At 27.2% G+C, this 19,456-nt stretch overlaps 1 protein-coding gene across 1 annotated transcript; it reads left to right on the top strand.

Moving 5' to 3' along the window:
• Nucleotides 1-1,337: 1,337 nt before the first annotated feature.
• Nucleotides 1,338-16,004, top strand: CSN5 (COP9 signalosome subunit 5). The gene is made up of 6 exons (XM_043047743.3): nt 1,338-1,690; nt 2,938-3,172; nt 5,027-5,155; nt 7,921-7,986; nt 9,669-9,866; nt 15,630-16,004. Exons 1-6 carry the CDS (start codon nt 1,557-1,559, stop codon nt 15,864-15,866), a joined length of 999 nt encoding a protein of 332 aa, XP_042903677.1. The 5' UTR covers nt 1,338-1,556; the 3' UTR covers nt 15,867-16,004.
• The last annotated feature ends 3,452 nt before the right edge of the window (nt 16,005-19,456 follow it).

Genomic DNA, 19,456 nt, shown 5'->3' with positions numbered 1-19,456 from the left:
TAAATCTGGGTCTCGTTAGGCTCACCCTTTACCTGGTGATCCGGGTGATCGCACGCTTTGCCAACCCTTTAAGTCGGTCCTGCTTCCAAGATCATCTTATGTATGAGGCAAACATAAACAATCAAAGTGAAACAGCTGAAAAGCTCCGACACGCTCGCATTGTGTATTATGAACATAAATAAAGGTGCATACTTACAAGGGCGCCGGCAGAATAATATAAAAGGGGGTGCAACCCTCTAAATTAAAATATTCTGTTATTACATTTTGTTTTGTTATTACATATACTTTCATCTGTTAATTTTTTTCAAGATACATTTCTTCATTGTTAACTAGATATTTAAAAAAAAAAGTACGAATTTCTGGTACTTGCAAATTTTGCCTCGAGAAACTGTATATGGCATAGCTACTGACTTTGAAACACAAATAACTACTAACAGTAGTTTCGTATACTAACGTGTTTGTGCACGCTTAACATTGGTATTTATTGTGTTGATGAAGTTTTACAGTTGTGAGAAGTCAGTTTGTGTTATACACCTTTGTTAAACTAAATAACTAATAGAAAATATTATATATATTTTATTAAATGAAATTTAAAAATATAGCTCAGATATCTGCCAAGTTTGCGCATGCTCAGTGTGCATAAGAAAAGAATTAAATATGACTCAGAATTCACTGAAAAAGTTATTAACAGATTTGGGCAGCAAACAAGACGATAACAATTCTTGTTTGATTAAAGAATTTTTTAATTGAAATGTATCAATAATTACTTAATTTTTTGTTTTTGAATAAAAATATTTTTGATAAAAATTTTTTTATAACAAAATTGTTTTTCTGTATCTCTTTAATTGTTTAAAAAGAAAGCCAGGGGGGGTGCAAGTGCACCCTCTTGCATCCCGCTGCCGGCGCCCTTGCATACTTATTATTCCTTAGTTGAAAGGTGAACTAAATAGGGATGTTGAATGGTAAGTTATAAAATGTTAGGTTTATTTTTCGAAACTCTTAGGTTTTTTCCCCTCTCGTTTTTCAAAAACTATATCGCTTGAATGCGTCATCTGGGGAGAAAACTGATTCCATGTCTTAACCTTTCCCTTTCCACTCAGGAGTGTACCTAGATATTTTCCTCTTCAAAAATATTTTTCGCATTTAATTGACGAAAATATTTCCTAGTTTTAAGTTCCATATAGTTTCCTAACTTAAAAAATTTAAATTTGTTTAAAATTCATGACAGAATAATGGTAAAAGTATGCAAAATGTTGCCATAGGTAAAGAGTTCTACTCTGTACTCTCTGCAGACCTTCCATTCACTAAACCTCTAATCTTATTTCGTTTTAAACTGTTAGCGCCATCTGTACATTGTTTGCATAAGGTTTATCACAGAATCAAATTGCATTTTGTACGTAAATTATTCGGGTAGAAATAAGCAGTTAAAACTGTACGAAATAAATAAGCTTGAGAGTTATGTGTTGACAAATTTTTTTTTATTTTTTTGTTTAATTCAGCAGAAATTTAAAAAAATTTCTTTAGACAAGGTTATTAGCGCATAATAATTATTAATTATGGATTCCAGTATGGCTCAGCGAACGTGGGAAATGGCCAATAATATTGAAAACATTCAAAGTATTGATGACATATATTGTTATGACAAAAAGACTCAACAAGATATTTTGACCGCCAAGCCATGGGATAGAGAGTTAGTAACTATTATTAATTTTTGATGAAATGCATAATAATTTGACCATATCTTAGATGTATTAATTAATGAGGATGTTTCCTAATCGTGATCTCTATGATCACAATTCTTTTATAATCTCTCTCTCTCTCTCTCTCTCTCTCTCTCTATATATATATATGTTTAGCCTTGAGGAGGAGAGGGTAACATATTATCCCATCAACCAATCTGAAAATAAATTTGGATATACTTCGGATTCTTATTTTTGTGGTTCAATTTATCTCATTTTTTGCTTGAAATGAGTTATATTTGTATTTTGTTGATTTCTTTATAATGAAATGCTGTGTCGTTATAAATTTGGAAGATATCAAAAGGATTAAAGAAGACTTTATTGCAGTGTTAGCGAAAATGGTGTATACCTAATCACCTGGAAGATTTACTTACTTTGATCTATGCCAAAATGATTACCAAGTATTTGCATGAATAAATACTGAAAGACATATTTTTGTGTTTTAAATTATTTTTTTTGGCATTGTTTCCAACTTTAATATTGATCTGATCAAGGTTTATATTGCCATGTTTAAGGCATTTGTTTAAGGATGTGTGAAATAATGATCTTTTTAACTCAAAATTTTATCTAACGTTTCATATTTCAAGAATTTAAATACTTTTTATCTTTAGGATTGTATTTTATTCATATTCTCCTCATTATTTCGAGTATTAAGCTTTGTCTGCAATTTTGTTTTTATCTACATTCTCTCTTTTAAAACTATCTTTTTTATTTGTTTATATTAAAAAAATGCTTTATTTATGATAAATCTGTAACAATAAACTTGTATTATTGTTATTCCAATATTATACCTGTTATAAACTTAATTTATACTTTCCAGTTAAGTCTTAAAACTCTTATATAGTGTATTTGAAATTTTTTTATTATTAATTAGTAAATATTTAGAAAAAATCTGATTGGCGTTTGAACTGAATTTAAAATATATGATGGTTCAGTTTTATAAAGTGTCTTTTCAGATGTGGAAAACAGATAATTCAATAATGCATACACCCATAATTGCATACTAGTTTTTATCAATTATCAATCCTAATAATATGCTACTTCCCCTTAAAGTTAGTAACCTTTGTGTTTAATCATTGTGGCTGTGAAATATTCAAAATCTATAGATTATATTCAAAAGCAAAACATTATATATAACATAACTTAAAATAATTTCTATTAATGTATCCTACTTATTGTTTTTTCGTGTGTTTTGCAGTCCTCATTTCTTTAAAGACATCAAAATATCTGCCCTGGCTCTGCTGAAGATGGTTATGCATGCTCGCTCTGGTGGTACATTAGAAGTGATGGGCATGCTTATAGGAAAAGTCGATGTCACAACCATGATAGTGATGGACTCTTTCGCTCTACCTGTCGAGGGAACAGAGACAAGGGTGAATGCTCAAGCTCAGGCTTACGAGTACATGGCAGCCTATACCGAAAGTGCAAAACAAGTATTATTAACCTTCTTTCTTTCTGTCTCATTTACAAATGTGCATGTAAATTTATATGAAAAATTAGGGAATTATAATTAAATTGAAATAGATCAACATGGGACTTTATCAGGAGACACCCTGCATGCATTCATGCGGGAGCTTTCTGTGAATAATATACAGTCCCTGGTCAAATCATTAGACGCTCTATAAGATTCTAATATCAATAATGGTTTACTTGTTTTATACCATTTAAAATAAAAGTTAACATAATAATAAAAAAAAAAAATTCAAATTCATTTAATGTCAATCATGAATGGAAAATATTGCAGACCACTTATTAGATTATTAGTGTAATAAAGTTTTTGTATTTTGATGTCAGTAAAAATCCGCAAACTATGTGAAAAATATTTAAAATATTATGGAACAGTTATCATAAAATTTTTATTATTATATATTACTACTGGATTTTTTCCGATCATATTGTAGAGGTTTCCGTAAAATAATTGGTTTAAAATTTTTCTGGCTGATAGCATGTGTGAAGAAAGTAAAAAAAGCGAAACTATCATCTTTTTCCTGCTGCAACATTCAGAGAACCAGTTTGCTCAAAATTACAATTCTTGTTTTTAATTGCATTTGTAGACATTGGTCCTCTCCATAGGTTTTTTATTTAGAGGTAAGCACAGAGTGATGCAAAAGCATTGTTCTCAATCTAATAGAAGAGTTTTACAATCAATTTGGTTCCTTCTTGTTGATGATGTTCAAAATGCAGTAAAATCATTTCAAAAAGTACGCTTTTATAACGAAATTACTTGCACTACACATTTTTGCAAATGATTTTGGGGGGAGAGTAGAATTCACCATGGCAACTGTCTTCTATGAAAAGGTACCTCACCATAGTATTGAGTTAATATGTCTTATATACTAGTGAACTGGAATTATATTTTTGCTGTGGTAGATACACTACAGTACTCCCCTACCAGAATTATATCTGTGATAGAATTTGATGAACGGATGCCGCTATTTGATTCATTGCTGTTTTGTGTGAAGCCGGGAGAGCTGTATTAAGATCATCGTACTTTTTGAGTGCTGATTGTGATGGTTGTATTAAGTTCACGGTCGTGGTCGTTCCCGTGTTGCCTTTAGCAGTCATGTATATGTTGTACGTTATGAGTGATCGAGACTGAGAAGCAACAGCGTGAGGAGGATAATGTCACAAGTAGCAAGTCAACTGTTCAATGTGCACCATCCATCGAAGTTATCCTGACGAATTCCGCAACCAATTGATACCAAAGCAGGTCAGGTAAGGATTTGGTAATTTCCCATTAATACGTTGACAGTTTCTCGGAAGTGTCACAGTCACAAGTAGCAAGTCAACTGTTCAATGTGCGCCATCCATCGAAGTAGGCATGTTTGAATCATAGTGGGCGTTTCTGCCAAGGTAGGCTTGTTCACGTCCGAAGGTCTCTAATGTGGAGAAAGTAGTTATCAACAATGTCAACTTTCATCTATGTAAAGGTACCCCAACAAAGAATCAAGTTAATATATCTTATATACTAGTGAATTGGAATTGTATTTTTGTAGTGGTAGATACTCTTCAATTTTAGCAGTACAGTGCAATGTATTGAGAAAATTCAAAATATTTTTTTCGGCAGAAGCCTCAACCGCCTGATCTACCTAACATGTATAGTTTCATCTGTATACCTTCAATAGTACCTGAGCTACTTGTCTCTGAGTAATGTCAGTTTAACTTTAACCGCCCTGTACTTTTGGAGCAATGTTTTTATTTCTAGTTGCTTAAAGAGCCAGTAATTTAATTTTAAATTTTTTTGTTATTTAATATTAACTCTTTGATGTTAATTGTTTTAACTTTAGGTTGGAAGACTAGAGAATGTTATTGGCTGGTATCATAGTCACCCTGGTTATGGCTGCTGGCTGTCTGGTATTGATGTCAGTACTCAAATGTTGAATCAACAGTTCCAAGAGCCTTTTGTTGCTATTGTTGTAAGTAACGTTTTTACTTTTTCAACTTCAGTTCAACAGCCAGGTTTCACTATGATCAATTCCTTTGTTTTAATTTATCAATTTTCTAACCTAACAATTAAAATTTAAAATCATATTTAAAAAAAATTTAATCAATTACTTTTGAAAGAAGGAATTATTTAGAATACGTTTGTAACTGTGGCTATCTTAAAATTTTTAAATATTCTTCTGATGTTCATGTTTGTTATTAAGCTAGAATAATAGAATATTTTGTATTCTTTAGAAACTTATAAAATTGACTTGTTAAACTTCGAAATGAAATTTTAATTTGTTTTATATTTGATTAATTTATAATGTTTGTAAAAAGTATAAACTGTTTGCCAAATTTTAATAATTTTTTTTTTTTACTATCGTGTTAGTTATGTCTGTGATATTAATTGTTTTGAAATTTAATTTGTTTTATATTTGATTAATTTATAATGTTCAAAAAATTGTCTAATATTTACATTTGAAATTTATTTCAACAATTGGTAACCCAGGTTACCTATTCAATATGTAATGTTTCATTGATTTCTAAAAGATATTCTTGTTTTTTATTTGATTTTCTAAATTTTTACGATGAATTTACCATATTGTAAGATAATACTGAGCGTTTGATTATTGATTATTAAATGACTTAAAAATAGCTATTTGATATTAAGGTTGAAACTAAATACTTAAATATAAATAACAGAAGAGAAAATAATTTAGTTCCTATATAGTTATATAACAAAATGGATCTTAATTTGTGGATCAGTAAGCCTTAAGCATTCATTCTTAGTTACTTTTTTTTATTATCTATCTGTAATTTTCATATGGAGTAAAAATGTTAATGTTATTTTTATAACTATTGTACATATTTGAAGTCAATAAATAATATGGCATGTAAACTGCCACGGGACAGGGAATACCTGGAATTGTCAGGGAATTTTCTTTTGACTTTAAAAAGCAGGATATAGTCCAGGACATTTTTTTTTTTTTGGATCATTCAGTAACAGCAGGTAATAATTTATTGAGATTCGATTTAGATAATTCTAACTTCTATTACAATTATTTGTTGCAGAAATTCCACTTTTTAGTGATATTTTTATGTTTTCGTCCTCATTCAATTAAATTTTTTTCTCAGAAAATCTAATATTTGACATTTTAAATTAAAAAAATCAAAGTTTTCTGATAAAAAAAAATTGCATGGTATAGATAAAATGTGTTCTAGATTTACATTGAAATTTTCCTAATATAAATAAAAAAGTCAGGGATTTCTTTTTTCTTTCTGAAATTAAGTGGGTACCCTGAGACTGATAAAACTTTGAAGTTTGAGTGTGATTGTGAATCTTTCCTTGTTTAGTTTCATGTTATGCTTGTTTTTACATCCATTACATTAATATGTTTGTGTCCAAACGTTCATTATTATGGATAGTGAATGGGTGTAATGTAAGCTTTTATTTGTTGTTTATTTTTTGAATTAGTTAGATAAAATATTTTTTGCTAGTTCCAATTTTTATCAAGTATTGTGATGCAATTATTCAACTTTTTCTTTTTTTTTTTATTATGGACAACAAGATGAAACTGGGTTTCCATAATTCCAACGGAAATGACTTACATTTCAAAGACTTATGTCTTCGATAATTTTGCTTATAGGCAAGATATTTTGGATCATTTTTAAATTAAATATATAAAGAAAATAAATTACTAGAAATTTATTTTTCGATTGAATTATATTATGACAAAACAAGTTTTGTTATTCTGTGAAAAATTGAAATTCATGTACACAGTTTTAGGGAAAATACGCAAAAAATAAAAATTACATTTAGGAACTCATGTTGCTTTCTTAACAAAACAATTGGAACAATATTTTAAAGGTGTTTTTTTTTTAATTAAAAAGTGCTTAATTTTCTATCTTTTAAAAAGATATTTTTTCTTTGCTCTGTCGATTGTCATTCAAAATAACAAAAAATGCATGATTTTCACAATTTTTTCTGCAGTATTTATCTGAGACTAGTTATTTTATCTTGATTATGTAAAGTTTTTGAAAATGTTTTTGAATTTGATTAATTTTATGTTTATAAATTAAGAACTTTAAATAATAGAATAAAATAATTTTTACTATTGCACTGATCCTAATTATGCTTTTTGTTTGAATAGTGATTAAAAATATTTTTTGAGTGCTTAAAAAGTACTTAACAGGGGATTATTTTTTGTTGAAAAAATCTGGCTACGCACCCTGATTTATAAATTGATGCAAAACATGTAGTTTTTATGTGTAATAATTGTAATCCTTTTTTATGCATGTATTTTGTAATAAGATTATTTTGTTCAGTTTTTATTTTAAATACAAAAGAAAAATATTTTCATTAAAAAAATGACACAATCCTCTAATTTTAAAACAGAAAACATTGTGTAAACGGATCAACGCACCTTTGATGTAAGGTAGATTGATCCATTATTTTCAAAATATTTTCTTGATTAACATAAAAAGTTATTATAACTAACGTTGTTAAAAGATTCATGGCTTATCCAAAGCATGCAATTTGTCTTTTAAAAAGAAATCTAACTAAATTGCTATTTTTAAATGAGGTAAGAAAAAGGAAAACAAATTAATTTAGCTCATTCTACACATTATTACTTTGTTTTGATTTTAAAAACTACAAAGCTCTAAAGCTCTGCTACTAGAATAAATAATATTTAAGGCCTTCCGAAATTAATAAAGTGTCATTTGTAAACACTAAGTTTAATTTTTTTCTACCTAGATTGATCCTGTTAGAACTATATCAGCTGGAAAAGTCAATTTGGGTGCCTTTAGAACATATCCCAAGGTAAGTATTTTTAAGTAAATATTTTATTATTAAACACGAACTAAATTTAATTATATTTATCAAATTGTGTAGTTTTTTTTTAATAAAAAAACTACATCTTATTTCGAACTACTACAAAAAAGTCACAATTTCAGTATCTATCTATATATATGTCCGAAAAAGTATTACAATTTCAATCTTGATTTTTACGTCACACCCCTTTAAGAATCAAGCAAGAAACAAAAATTAATTTATTAGAGTTTTTTTTTTATTTTTCGTTTTACTCAAATGTACTGGACATATTGCATAGGATTGAACTGAGTTGATTTTCATCACTTTAATCATTTTTTTAATGATAATGGGGTTTTTGGTAGTTATAGCAACAGAGTTATACATAGATTTTAAAATCTTGATTTTATAATGCAATATTATAACAAACCACAATTGTGGAATCATGCATTTAATAACCATTTTTTGACCCACCCAGTGATGATTCCACCATAAATCATGGTTTTTCAATGCTTTTTTTCTAGTTATTGCTATAGATTCTTATATGATTTTTAAAATGGCTGTATTGAAATAAGAAAAGAGCACATTTTAGAGAGGAGAAGCTTGAAAAAATTTTCTTGTCGACCCCTGTTAACATTTGTCCTAAACACTTGCCCATTGCTGTCGCATTTGCCCAAGTAGATAATAAAAATAATGATATTATTGTCTTCAGAAGCTTCAAAGCTAGAAATGTTTAAAGAATCTAATATGCAACATTTTTAACAGCTTCATTTGAAACAACTAGAGTTTTTTATATTAATTATTAACTATTTATAGTCAACTTACTTATTTTTAGCAATTTTTTAATTAAATTGAAATTATTATTAATTATTGAACAATTTCTGATTTCAAAGGTTCATTAATAAAATACACAAACTTTTAAATTACAAATTTCTACTATGTTTCATTATAATGTACAATTGTGAGAAACCTAAAATAAAATATTTAATATAATAATAACTGTAAAAGAATATTCACAACATAAATTGTTATATGCTGAATCAACACCAACTGATTATTAGGCATTACCTAAGATTCATTCCATTTCTAGTTGTTAGATGATGGGAGAATGAAATTGCAATTTATCAGTAGCAGAAACATGAAAAGCTACTTTTTTTTAAAAATAAATGTAAAACAAAGGACTGAAAAATATTTCATGGTTCTTATTCTTTTAAAGTCCTCAAAGATTTGTCTTCGTTATTAAATTCTTTAACAAACTCAACTGTTTTCTCTATGGTGGAGATTATATTTTAATTTAGAAATGTATATATTATTTTTTAATTAAAATACATACATTTTTGTACTATTGTTATTTCATTTATAACAATTAACAAATATTATTTTTTTCCTGAAAACATGATATGATTTCACATAATACCTGAAAGCTTTTGTTCAATTTCTTTCAGTAATTCTCAAGATATAATTCCCTTAATAAATAAATTCAAAGCAATTAAATTGTTTATGACTAGATTTTTATGACTTAAAAAAATCCCTTAAAATGCTCTTAATAGCAAAATAAATAAATAAATTTTGCCCTGAATACCAAGGAAAAAAAAGGCCATGCAAAATGCAAATCTGGATTTGTAGGTTTTTAGGAAAATCATTTTTACTAAGGCATCATAAATTTAAACTTATGTGTGTGTTGATGATTTTAGGGTTATAAGCCACCTGATGAAGGACCCTCAGAATATCAGACCATTCCTCTCAACAAAATAGAAGATTTTGGTGTTCACTGCAAACAGTATTACTCACTAGACGTCTCTTATTTCAAATCAAAGCTTGACAGGCGTTTGTTGGATTCTCTTTGGAATAAATATTGGGTCAACACTCTAAGCTCTTCCAGTCTATTAACTGTAAGTTATACAATACTTTTTCTTTAAAAAATCATAATTTTTTTTGAAAAAAGCATAAATCTCAGCATTTTACAGCTATGAACTGGTATGGATATAAGCTTTCCTAGTTTTTCAATATTTGTATTTTAGTGTACTCAGGGATGAGATTTTTCCACTTATTTGCGGTTTTCGGCTTTGGGCCTCTTGAGTTTCAGCTTTTTTTTTTTTAAATCAAAATCTCCAATTCTCTAACAGTTAAGTTTTTTTTTAAAAAAAAATATCCTGTTTTTTAAAAAAATTCAGCCGCTGAAATAAAACAATTATACTTATTTCCGATTTTCAAAGATAAACAGAAAATTCAAACTATGTAGCTGCCAACCCTTGTGCGTTTTTAGTTATTTTCCCCTTATCTACTTATTTTTACTTATTTAGATCATATTTTGGTATTTTTGAAATCCAATATTGAGTTTCATATTCACATGATTTAAAAGTCACATACCAGGATTTATTTAAGTAGGATTTTATATCTAGGATTTATTCTCTCAATTTAAAATAAAATATTGCAGTACTTATTCACACAATTTTAAAATTCATGTGAATCATATTAATACAATTTTAAAATTAATCATCAGGATTTGTAATCACATGGTTTTAAAATCACACTTTTTTTGTTAAATTTTTGGATATCATACCTTCTACATATTATATATATAAATATATTGTCTTGAATTTCCTATTTTTTGATTTTTGACTACTCTCATTCCTGTGTATAGTGCGTAAATAAAAAAAATGGAATAACTTCTGATGTAGTAATTGGATTTTCACATACCACGACTCAATCTTAGTGGTTCAAAGGTTTGATCTCAAATATGCAAATCAATTACAGGATGTTGATTGAATAAAAATTAAGTTTATTTAAAATTTTAAATTAGAGAAATTTGATCTGAGAGACCATCCACTAATTGCAGAAAATATTTAAGGCTTCTTATCTATTTTACTAGCTTTGTAATTTTCCAAAATTTTAGCGCTAAGAAATTTAAATGAAAAAAATTCAATTTATCATGTCTTACAAGTTTAATAACATTCAAATTTAAGAGCCTTTCACTTATTTACTACTATTTTCATTAAACACAGTAACTAATCTTATCTGATTAAAATTGTCATTTCAAAAGAATTGAATCTCTTCATCGTTATATTTAAAAACAAAATATTATATTTTGTAAATTTTATTTTGTATATATTTATTTTTGTATTACATTGTATTTTGTATAATTTTATTTTGTATTATATTATATTTTGTATATATTTATTCAAAACAAATCATTATGTTTAAAAACAATTGTGTATATGTAATATGCAATTAATATAGAATTCAATGAATGCAGAATTATCAAAATGGTGATTTGAGGGGAGGGAACGAAAACTAATTTCTGTGTGTGTGTTTTTTTTCTCCGAAAATTATTAAATAAAAGTTTTGTTACTCGTGTTTAAAAAAAATATTGAACCCAATTAATAATTTTAGTAAAATATCAAATTTTTTATTTGGACAATTCACTATTTTTTAATTTTTTTTTATGTACTTAATTAATTTTAACATTTTTAAGTCTATATGATGATTGCATTAAATTAGCACTTTAATAATTTACAAAAATTTAACAGGGGTCATTCACTAATTTACTTATGTAAAGTGTTTTTACATATGTTTTCCTTTTCTGCTTAATTCACGACATTTTTTAACAGAAGCAGTGTCAAAAACCCGAGATTTAATTTTAGAAATATAATTTTTTTTTTGTTTAGACTTCTCAAAATCTAATGCTTAAAAAATAATCTTAATTGTTATCAATAATTTAGATCTATTATTATTTTTTTTTTCAGAAATTTAAATTATTTAAATTGTTAGATTTAAATAATTGTTAATTTTGCTTTCATTTAATAATTTTTTTATTTTATCATTCTTTAAAGTGATCCAAATTGCGTAATATTATAATCTTTTCTAATTATTTATTCTATTTATTAAATAATATACTTTTCATAAAAATTTTGATTTTTTTTCCGAACTTAATATATAATGTAAATTGATTTGGAAAACTTGAAAAATCAGAATTTTTTTTTTTGACACCCTCAAAATATCAGGGGTAAGTAGATGTAATTCGAGAAATACAGTCCGAAGACATGTCAAAAGTTTGGACTCTTTATTGTTAATTTTACTTTTTGCATATTCTGTCATATCTCAAAAACTTTTTAAGTAAATCAAATATTTTTTGCATGCAATTATAAATTTTGTTTATTTAAAAATAATTCTATACCAAAAAAAAAATATATATATATATATATTTTTTAAAATATGGTTGAAAATTTTTATTGACGAAAATTGTAAGGTACATAAATTAATTGTAAGGTACATTACTTCATTCTAAAGAAGTTCATTTTGTATGGCAAAATGCAAAATTTGGACAAAATCAGTTGAGTAGTTCTTGTGAAATCAAATTTTAAATATATAATTTTTTTAAAATTAGATAAGTCAGAAACAATCGAAATTTTTTTTGACAATTAAATAAAATAAGAAAAAATAATTATTTAAAATTATTTTTCTCCAGAATTATCTTTGAAAAAACAAATTTTATAATTGTGTGCAAAAAATGTTCAATTTCCCTAAAAACTCCAACATATGGGGAAATCTTTAAAGTAAAATATATATTAAAAGGTCCAAACTTCTGTTTGCTTTCTTGAACAAACTATTGGCACCATGCACCATAATTCCCATATTGCAGCTACTCCCATATTTTGAGGGTCAGTGGTCCAAATCCGTTGAAAAAAGGTATAGAGAAAGTGCCTTTCTGATTTTGTAACTAAAAATATTGTCTGCATTAATTAATTAGCCTATTTAAGGTTATGCCCTTGAACCATTAAGATTTAGTCTGAGTAGGGGAAAATCTGATCATTAGATCAAAAGTCATTTAGGGTATTTTTTTTTTTTTTTTTGCACATTGTAAATATCTTTGTTTTTAAAGCTAAAAAAAATGTTTTAGCCACTTCTATCATTAAACAGTAATTTAAACGGATGTTTATAAGATCTATTAATTAGGCAGTGGTGCTTTTAAATGCTTGTGAAGTAATTAACATTTAGCATGCTAACTCTTTTTAATTTGAATATTATTTTACAACAATTTTTGAAAATCTTTCTGGTAGGTAGGGTATTATAGTTGTGTACTCATAACTATCAATTCTATTGGAAAATCCAATAGATCATGAATTTCCAAACCAGGATCCATTCAATCCTTACGGTACCTTTTTCTACATTTCTGGAGAAATAAAATTTTTCAGCGCATTACTAGGTCCTAATCAAAATAAAATGCCCTGTCTATTACTGAAACTAGTATTAACAAAACTTATTTAACTTATATAAATGAAGGAAACAAACTGAAAAGAAAATAGGACGTGACAAATATTGTCAGGATTTGTAATAATGATAACTTTTGCAAATGTAAATAAATTTTAAATTTACTGTTTATGAACATTAAAGTAAATTTACTTACTAAAATAATCAAAATTACAAATTTTGACACAAAATATATGATACCTGAACATATTTGGTTACTTGCATGTATTTGATATTTCCAATTGAAAATATTTTTTTTTTTTTTTTTTTTTTTTTTTTTTTTTTTTTGCAACAGAGCTGATGACAATTATTAATTTATTTACTTTCATAAAGATTTCTTTTAAAAAAATGTAGTGTTGCTCTACATGTATGTAATATTTCTTCCATTTTTAACTGTTGAGATAAAATTTAAATAGTACTTGTCATTTGTAGATATAATTAGAAGTTTTGAAATATTTCACTAGTCTAACCTATTTTAAATATTCCATTCTATTTTAATTGATAAACACCATTTATATCTGTTTATTATACATTTCTATTATTTTATATTTAGATTGAAATAATTACTGAAATTTGAATAGCAGGCAATATTTCTTAGAAATATTGATTGATGATCACAATATATTACTATTTTAATTTGAGGGTAACCTTGTATTTTACATGCTTTGAAAGACTCTGCAAATAAGTTTAAATGCCTGTCATCTGTATTAATAGGAGTAGTAGATCTCCTCGAATAGTTGAATTTAAACCCAAGTCACATGATCAAACTCTTGATAGATTCTGCTGAGTTAAGCAGATGCCTGTCATCAGATTCATTCTGTACCCTGTGGCAGAATTTTTTCGAGTTATCTGTGACAAAACTCTCTAGGACTAATATCTTTCTGCGAGGTACTTTTAATAATAACAAACATCTATGTTACTCATTTAAAATAACAAAAGCGCTGTGTTTACTAAAATAATGTATAATTGTTTGTAATTGAAGATTTAAAAATTTTTTATTCTAATATTGTGGGTGATATTCTCGCATATTGCAAATGCACTAATTATTTCCTTCTTCGCATTTTGTAAATAATCACCGCAGTAAAAAATAAAAAAAAAAACATGAAATCCGTTGTAGTAATTGCCAAAAAAAGATCGACAATAAAATCACGTTTATCAGACTGCTCAAATGCGTGTTTCGTTTCGAGACTAGGTTGTTGTCATAGTATAAAAATATTGGATTTAAAATTTATGGAGAAATCAATTATAATAACTGCCAAAAATTCAATAGAACTACTGCCTTAAAAAGTATATTCTCAAATGCACAATTCATATTTTCTATATAGTTTGAAATATGTCATGATATTGAAAAACCATGTGAAAATCAATATCAATAACTGCAGAAAATACAATCAAAACATTATATCGATTTATGACGCTATCAGAGTAAATTGATCGCGTCAAAAAGTGCTTTTCTAAATGCTTGATTCAAATGTTACGTGTAAATTTCTGTTGAAAAGAAAGGTAAAATTTTTTACTTTTCAAAAGAAAATCTTTCTGCAAGAACTCTGTAACTTTGTGCCACAATGCTGCCGTGTTGCTGTGATTCTGCCACAGGGATTCTGAAAATTTAAAACGTTTTTTTACATTCCCTCCCTAATGACAGTTCTGACAGTAGAATTTGAGCCCTGATGTAGTAATTGCCAAAAGTTGCAAAAATTGCCTGAGACATTTTCATTCAGAAAATCTGTATTTTGAAACCAAGAAATTCTGTTTGGAGACGACCTTGTATTTTAAATGTTTTGATAGATTCTGCAGAGTCTGTCATCAGTTTTATTCTGAAAATTTGAAATGTTATTAATATTCCCCCTCCAATGAGAGTTGTAGATACCCTCAAATGGCAGGATTTGGTCCTGAATTATTTCAATACTAAATCCATAGTTTGAAGACTATACTGTGAATGACCGAAATTGGTGGTTGTTGACTTCTACTGGTGAATATTGACAATCACATAGTCACTTTGGTAAATATTCAAAATATATACTAGATCTAGTTAAGTGTCTTTGCCTGGTATACCCTACACTGATGTATTTTTAAGGTTCAGTGTGTCTGGTATGCCCTACAACAATGTTTTTTAAAGGTCAAGTGCCACTGCCCAGTATACATTTAATCAGTACTCCGAAGACTGATGTTTCTCCTAATCTATCCTCTGCAGATATTAAAATATCGAATAAATATAATAATATCAACCAATGAATTAGTATCTAATCAGATAAAACAAATATTTCGCACAGTCATCTAAACGACAATGTGATTGTTGACATTCAAAAGTGAAAGTCGACATTCTATTGATTTTGATCATTCATGGTAACAATCTATATATTTTGAAGCCAAGATATTGATTCAAATTTTTTATGAATTTTTAGAATGCAGATTATACTACTGGCCAAGTATTTGATCTCTCAGATAAACTGGAACAGTCTGAAACACAGCTTGGAAGGTGTGGTTTTGTGCTAGGTATGGACCCACATGAGAAAAAGACTGAAGACAAACTGGCCAAAGCTACAAAGGACAGTTGCAAAATAACAATTGAAGTAATACATGGGCTGATGTCTCAGATAATCAAAGACAGGCTGTTCAATCAGGTAAATCGGAAATTCTGAGCCCTCGGACAGTCCTGGATCAAGCCGAAGTTCCGTTGTTTTGCTTAGGATATGTAATTATCCGTTTGTGAAGTGTGATAGTGTTTTTTATAATTTCCTTTATGTTAATCATAATAAAAATATGTTCTTTAAAAGTTATTCTTTTTATTTTTATTCGACATTTATTATTACAGAAAAACTTCAGACAAGCAGACATCCTTGGGACTGAAAAAACTGTCCGCTATCTAGAAAGAGATGTTAATTGCAAAATCTAATGTTGTAAACTGTTTTAACTATGCTAATGTGATGGTCAAATAATGACATAATAAGAAATAATATTAATATTTAAATTTTAAACTATGATTAAAATAAAACTGTATAAAAGTACAATATATGTGCTACTTACATATTTCAAGCACTATATTTACACTTTTAATTGTTCCATCGAGGAATTTTTCTAAATACAACAGATCTTCGTGATGCATTTTTCAGTACTCTTAATATTTCAATTTAGTTTCTCTATACAAAATTAAACATTATGCACTGCTTTTAAATTAATCTCTGTTGCGGGTACAGCAAATTGGCCATAATTTTTTTACTGTTTAATTCTTTTAATTTTGGCATCAATATTGGAACTGGAAGGGGGAATATTGTGATCAATATAACCACAGGAGAAGATGTCCTCCGATAGATCATAAATTTATTTAAGCATCCTATATTTCTTAGAAATCTTAAGCAGGGTGGTTCTATGATCATGGGACAAACTTAGAGGGGTGGTTGAGCATACTAAAACAGCATACTGTATTTTTTGTCTAAGAATGCTGCTTTTAAAGTGACTCGTTAAGGCATGAATGCGCAGAAAAGTGGGTTTAGTTATTTTTTTTTATTTTATAACCATCGTTGAACAGCTAAAGATGCCTAGCTGCCAATTCTACTGGATTTTCCAGTGAATTACTGGGTTTGCCAGTTTCTCCTAATCTACCGGTATAATAAAAATTCTTCTGGTTTTTGTTCATTTAAGAAAATTTCCTAAAATTGAATAAGTTTCCTTAAAAAATTCCTATTGAAATAGAATTTTCGCACAGATTATTACTTGCTTAACTATTTAAATAAGTGCTACATAATGAAGGGAGCCATTTATAAAAATCAGTTAAAAAATTTTTTTATTCTAAAATGTTGAGTTTAATTTTTTTCAGAACTCCCTTTTTAAATTAATTTAAAAAAAAATCTTAAATTTCTTTGATGAATAAAATGCCTATTGCTATTCAAAATTATGAGTACACATAATGCATAACATTTAAAGTTCATTTAATGTTAATCATTACTGGAAAATACTGCAGTTTTTCTATTTTGATGACTATGAAAGTTCTTTAACTTCCCTATGTGTAAAAGATTTAGTATATTTCGCGACAATTATCATAAAACTGATTTTTCGTAAAATCTACTCGAGTTTTTCTTGCAGCTATGCAGATGAGTCATGTTACATGAAAGCCTAGGAAAATTTAATTACTTCATTATTATTCAAAGAAGAATAGAATCATAATATTGTTCAATAAATCATGCTCTTATAATCAATAAAGGAAATTATAAATAAAATTCTGTAAGATTTTGATATTTCATTTGTTGTGCTAAGTTGTTATTGTTTCGTTTTCCCACATTGTGTTTGTTTCTTGAATTTTTTATGATTTACTGTTATTTAATATGTTTATTAATGTTCATTTCATTTTTTGGTCCTTCGAGACACTGTAAACACTGAGCTATTGTTTATAATCGAGTTTTCGATTTTATTATTAATCGAGCTAGCAAAATTATTTAATATCTTTCTAGTTAATGTTGTCTTTGTTCTTTACTCTGTTCATCGATAGGTATTTAATCTTAAATTTTGTATACTGTAAATTATAATGGCAACTTTTAAGAAAAGATGTAGTATTTTCAATTATCCTATTGAATTGAACCCATATATTGACAATATTCTGAAACCAAAATTTGTTTCTGGGGAAGTTGAAAGAGCAAAATTAGATGTTTTTTTGGACCAAATGCATGGAATATGGGTGGACCTTAATGATATTCACATGGAAATTATAGTTGCTTGTAAGACTCTACAAAAGACTTTATAGATTATTTTGTAGAGAACTATCATCAGAACAAAAATTATTTACAAGTAAATTTATTATTATAAAAATCATAACACTTACCTATTTTATAAATCCAAAGAATTCCAAAATGAAATGTTCTTTGTTTGAAAATTTTATTCTCAAATAATATATACATAGATTATCTCTTCAATACTCTAAGATTGAATACCACTCAATAAAGATCTCGAGATGAACTTCAATAATTTAAAAGCAATAAGCTTATTTAACTTAAAAACAAAAAAGCTGAATTCTAGTTGAAACTAAGCATTGAAATGAAAAAATATTTACGAAAAAAAAAACGATAAAAATGTATTAATAATCAACGCAAATGATACTATTTCAAGTAATTCCGATGATTCTTTATTGTTGTTTTCCGTATTACGTAGATACAGAAATATATACTATTCTATAAAGAAGAAGAAGAATATTCTATGACTATTACAGTTCTACACATTCTGAAATCACATTTATTCATTGAAATGAAGTAAGCAATATGGAATTAAATAACTTCCCTTTAATTTATAATGAATTAAAGACAAGAGAAATGTATTTTACCCTAATACACACGTCTTTAACAGTATGTGATCCCGAAATCGGAAGTTAAAGGTTGTAAGTTTGTTGATAATGGAAAGGAAAAAATTATTGAGAAATTATTCTTCAAATATTGGGTGCTTTCTGTTTCCAAATGATTTACCTCTGTTCCGGGTCTTCTGCATTTTCTTTAGGGAAATTTTGCTTCTTATTTGCTGCTGAAAAAAAGAATGCCAATAATTCTGATAGAACTATATGAAAACTTAATAAATAAAGGCCTGAAAATATCCTCCCCGCCAGGGGTCGTAATCAAGCGTTGCGATCATGAATACTTCATAAGTGCTAACTGAAAATCTCATCAAAAAATGCTTATGAATCCTTTTTGTGCATTATAAGTCAAAAAGATGAAATAATTTTACTTTTGTTCAAAAGATTTTTATATTATTGCTTAAAGAAGTACAAAGATAATTTTAACTAAGTCAATAGTTTTCCTGTCATAGCAAAGATTCATATAATTTAAATTTATTGATTTAAAAAATAAAAATATATTTTTATTCAATATTAAATAAAAGTTTCGATTTAAGTCTAATTAAATTAAGAAAATGAATGTTTTAAATATATATATATAAATTCTAAATACATGTATATTCTTAAAGGTTGTGTGTGTGTTCATTAGAGGAGATTTTTAAGTCTAATTAAATTAAGAAAATGAATGTTTTAAAACTAAATAAAAATTCGAAATACATGTACATTCTTAAAGGTTATGTGTGTGTTTATTAGAGGCGATTTTTAAGACTAATTAAATTAAGAAAACATATGTTTTAAATCTGTATAAAAATTCTAACTATCTTAATAATACTAAGCAAAAAACTGTTAAAATAAGTGATTGTCTTTTTAATGATTATCTAAATTTACTTTTTATTAGATTTTTGATACAGTGTTTAT

Source organism: Parasteatoda tepidariorum, chromosome 8 (genome assembly GCF_982258835.1).
Source record: "Parasteatoda tepidariorum strain Cologne lab strain chromosome 8, Ptep-v5.0, whole genome shotgun sequence".
Taxonomy (NCBI): Eukaryota; Metazoa; Arthropoda; class Arachnida; order Araneae; family Theridiidae; genus Parasteatoda; species Parasteatoda tepidariorum.
Note: the sequence above shows the minus strand (reverse complement) of the source record. Positions and strands in the feature narration are given on the sequence as shown.

Coding starts and splice junctions, on each gene's coding strand:
- CSN5 (XM_043047743.3), top strand. CDS start 1,557: ATGGATTCCAGTATGGCTCAGCGAACGTGGGAAATGGCCAATAATATT. Junction 3,173..5,026: donor ATACCGAAAGTGCAAAACAA/GTATTATTAACC, acceptor TTTTAACTTTAG/GTTGGAAGACTAGAGAATGT. Junction 5,156..7,920: donor AGCCTTTTGTTGCTATTGTT/GTAAGTAACGTT, acceptor TTTTCTACCTAG/ATTGATCCTGTTAGAACTAT.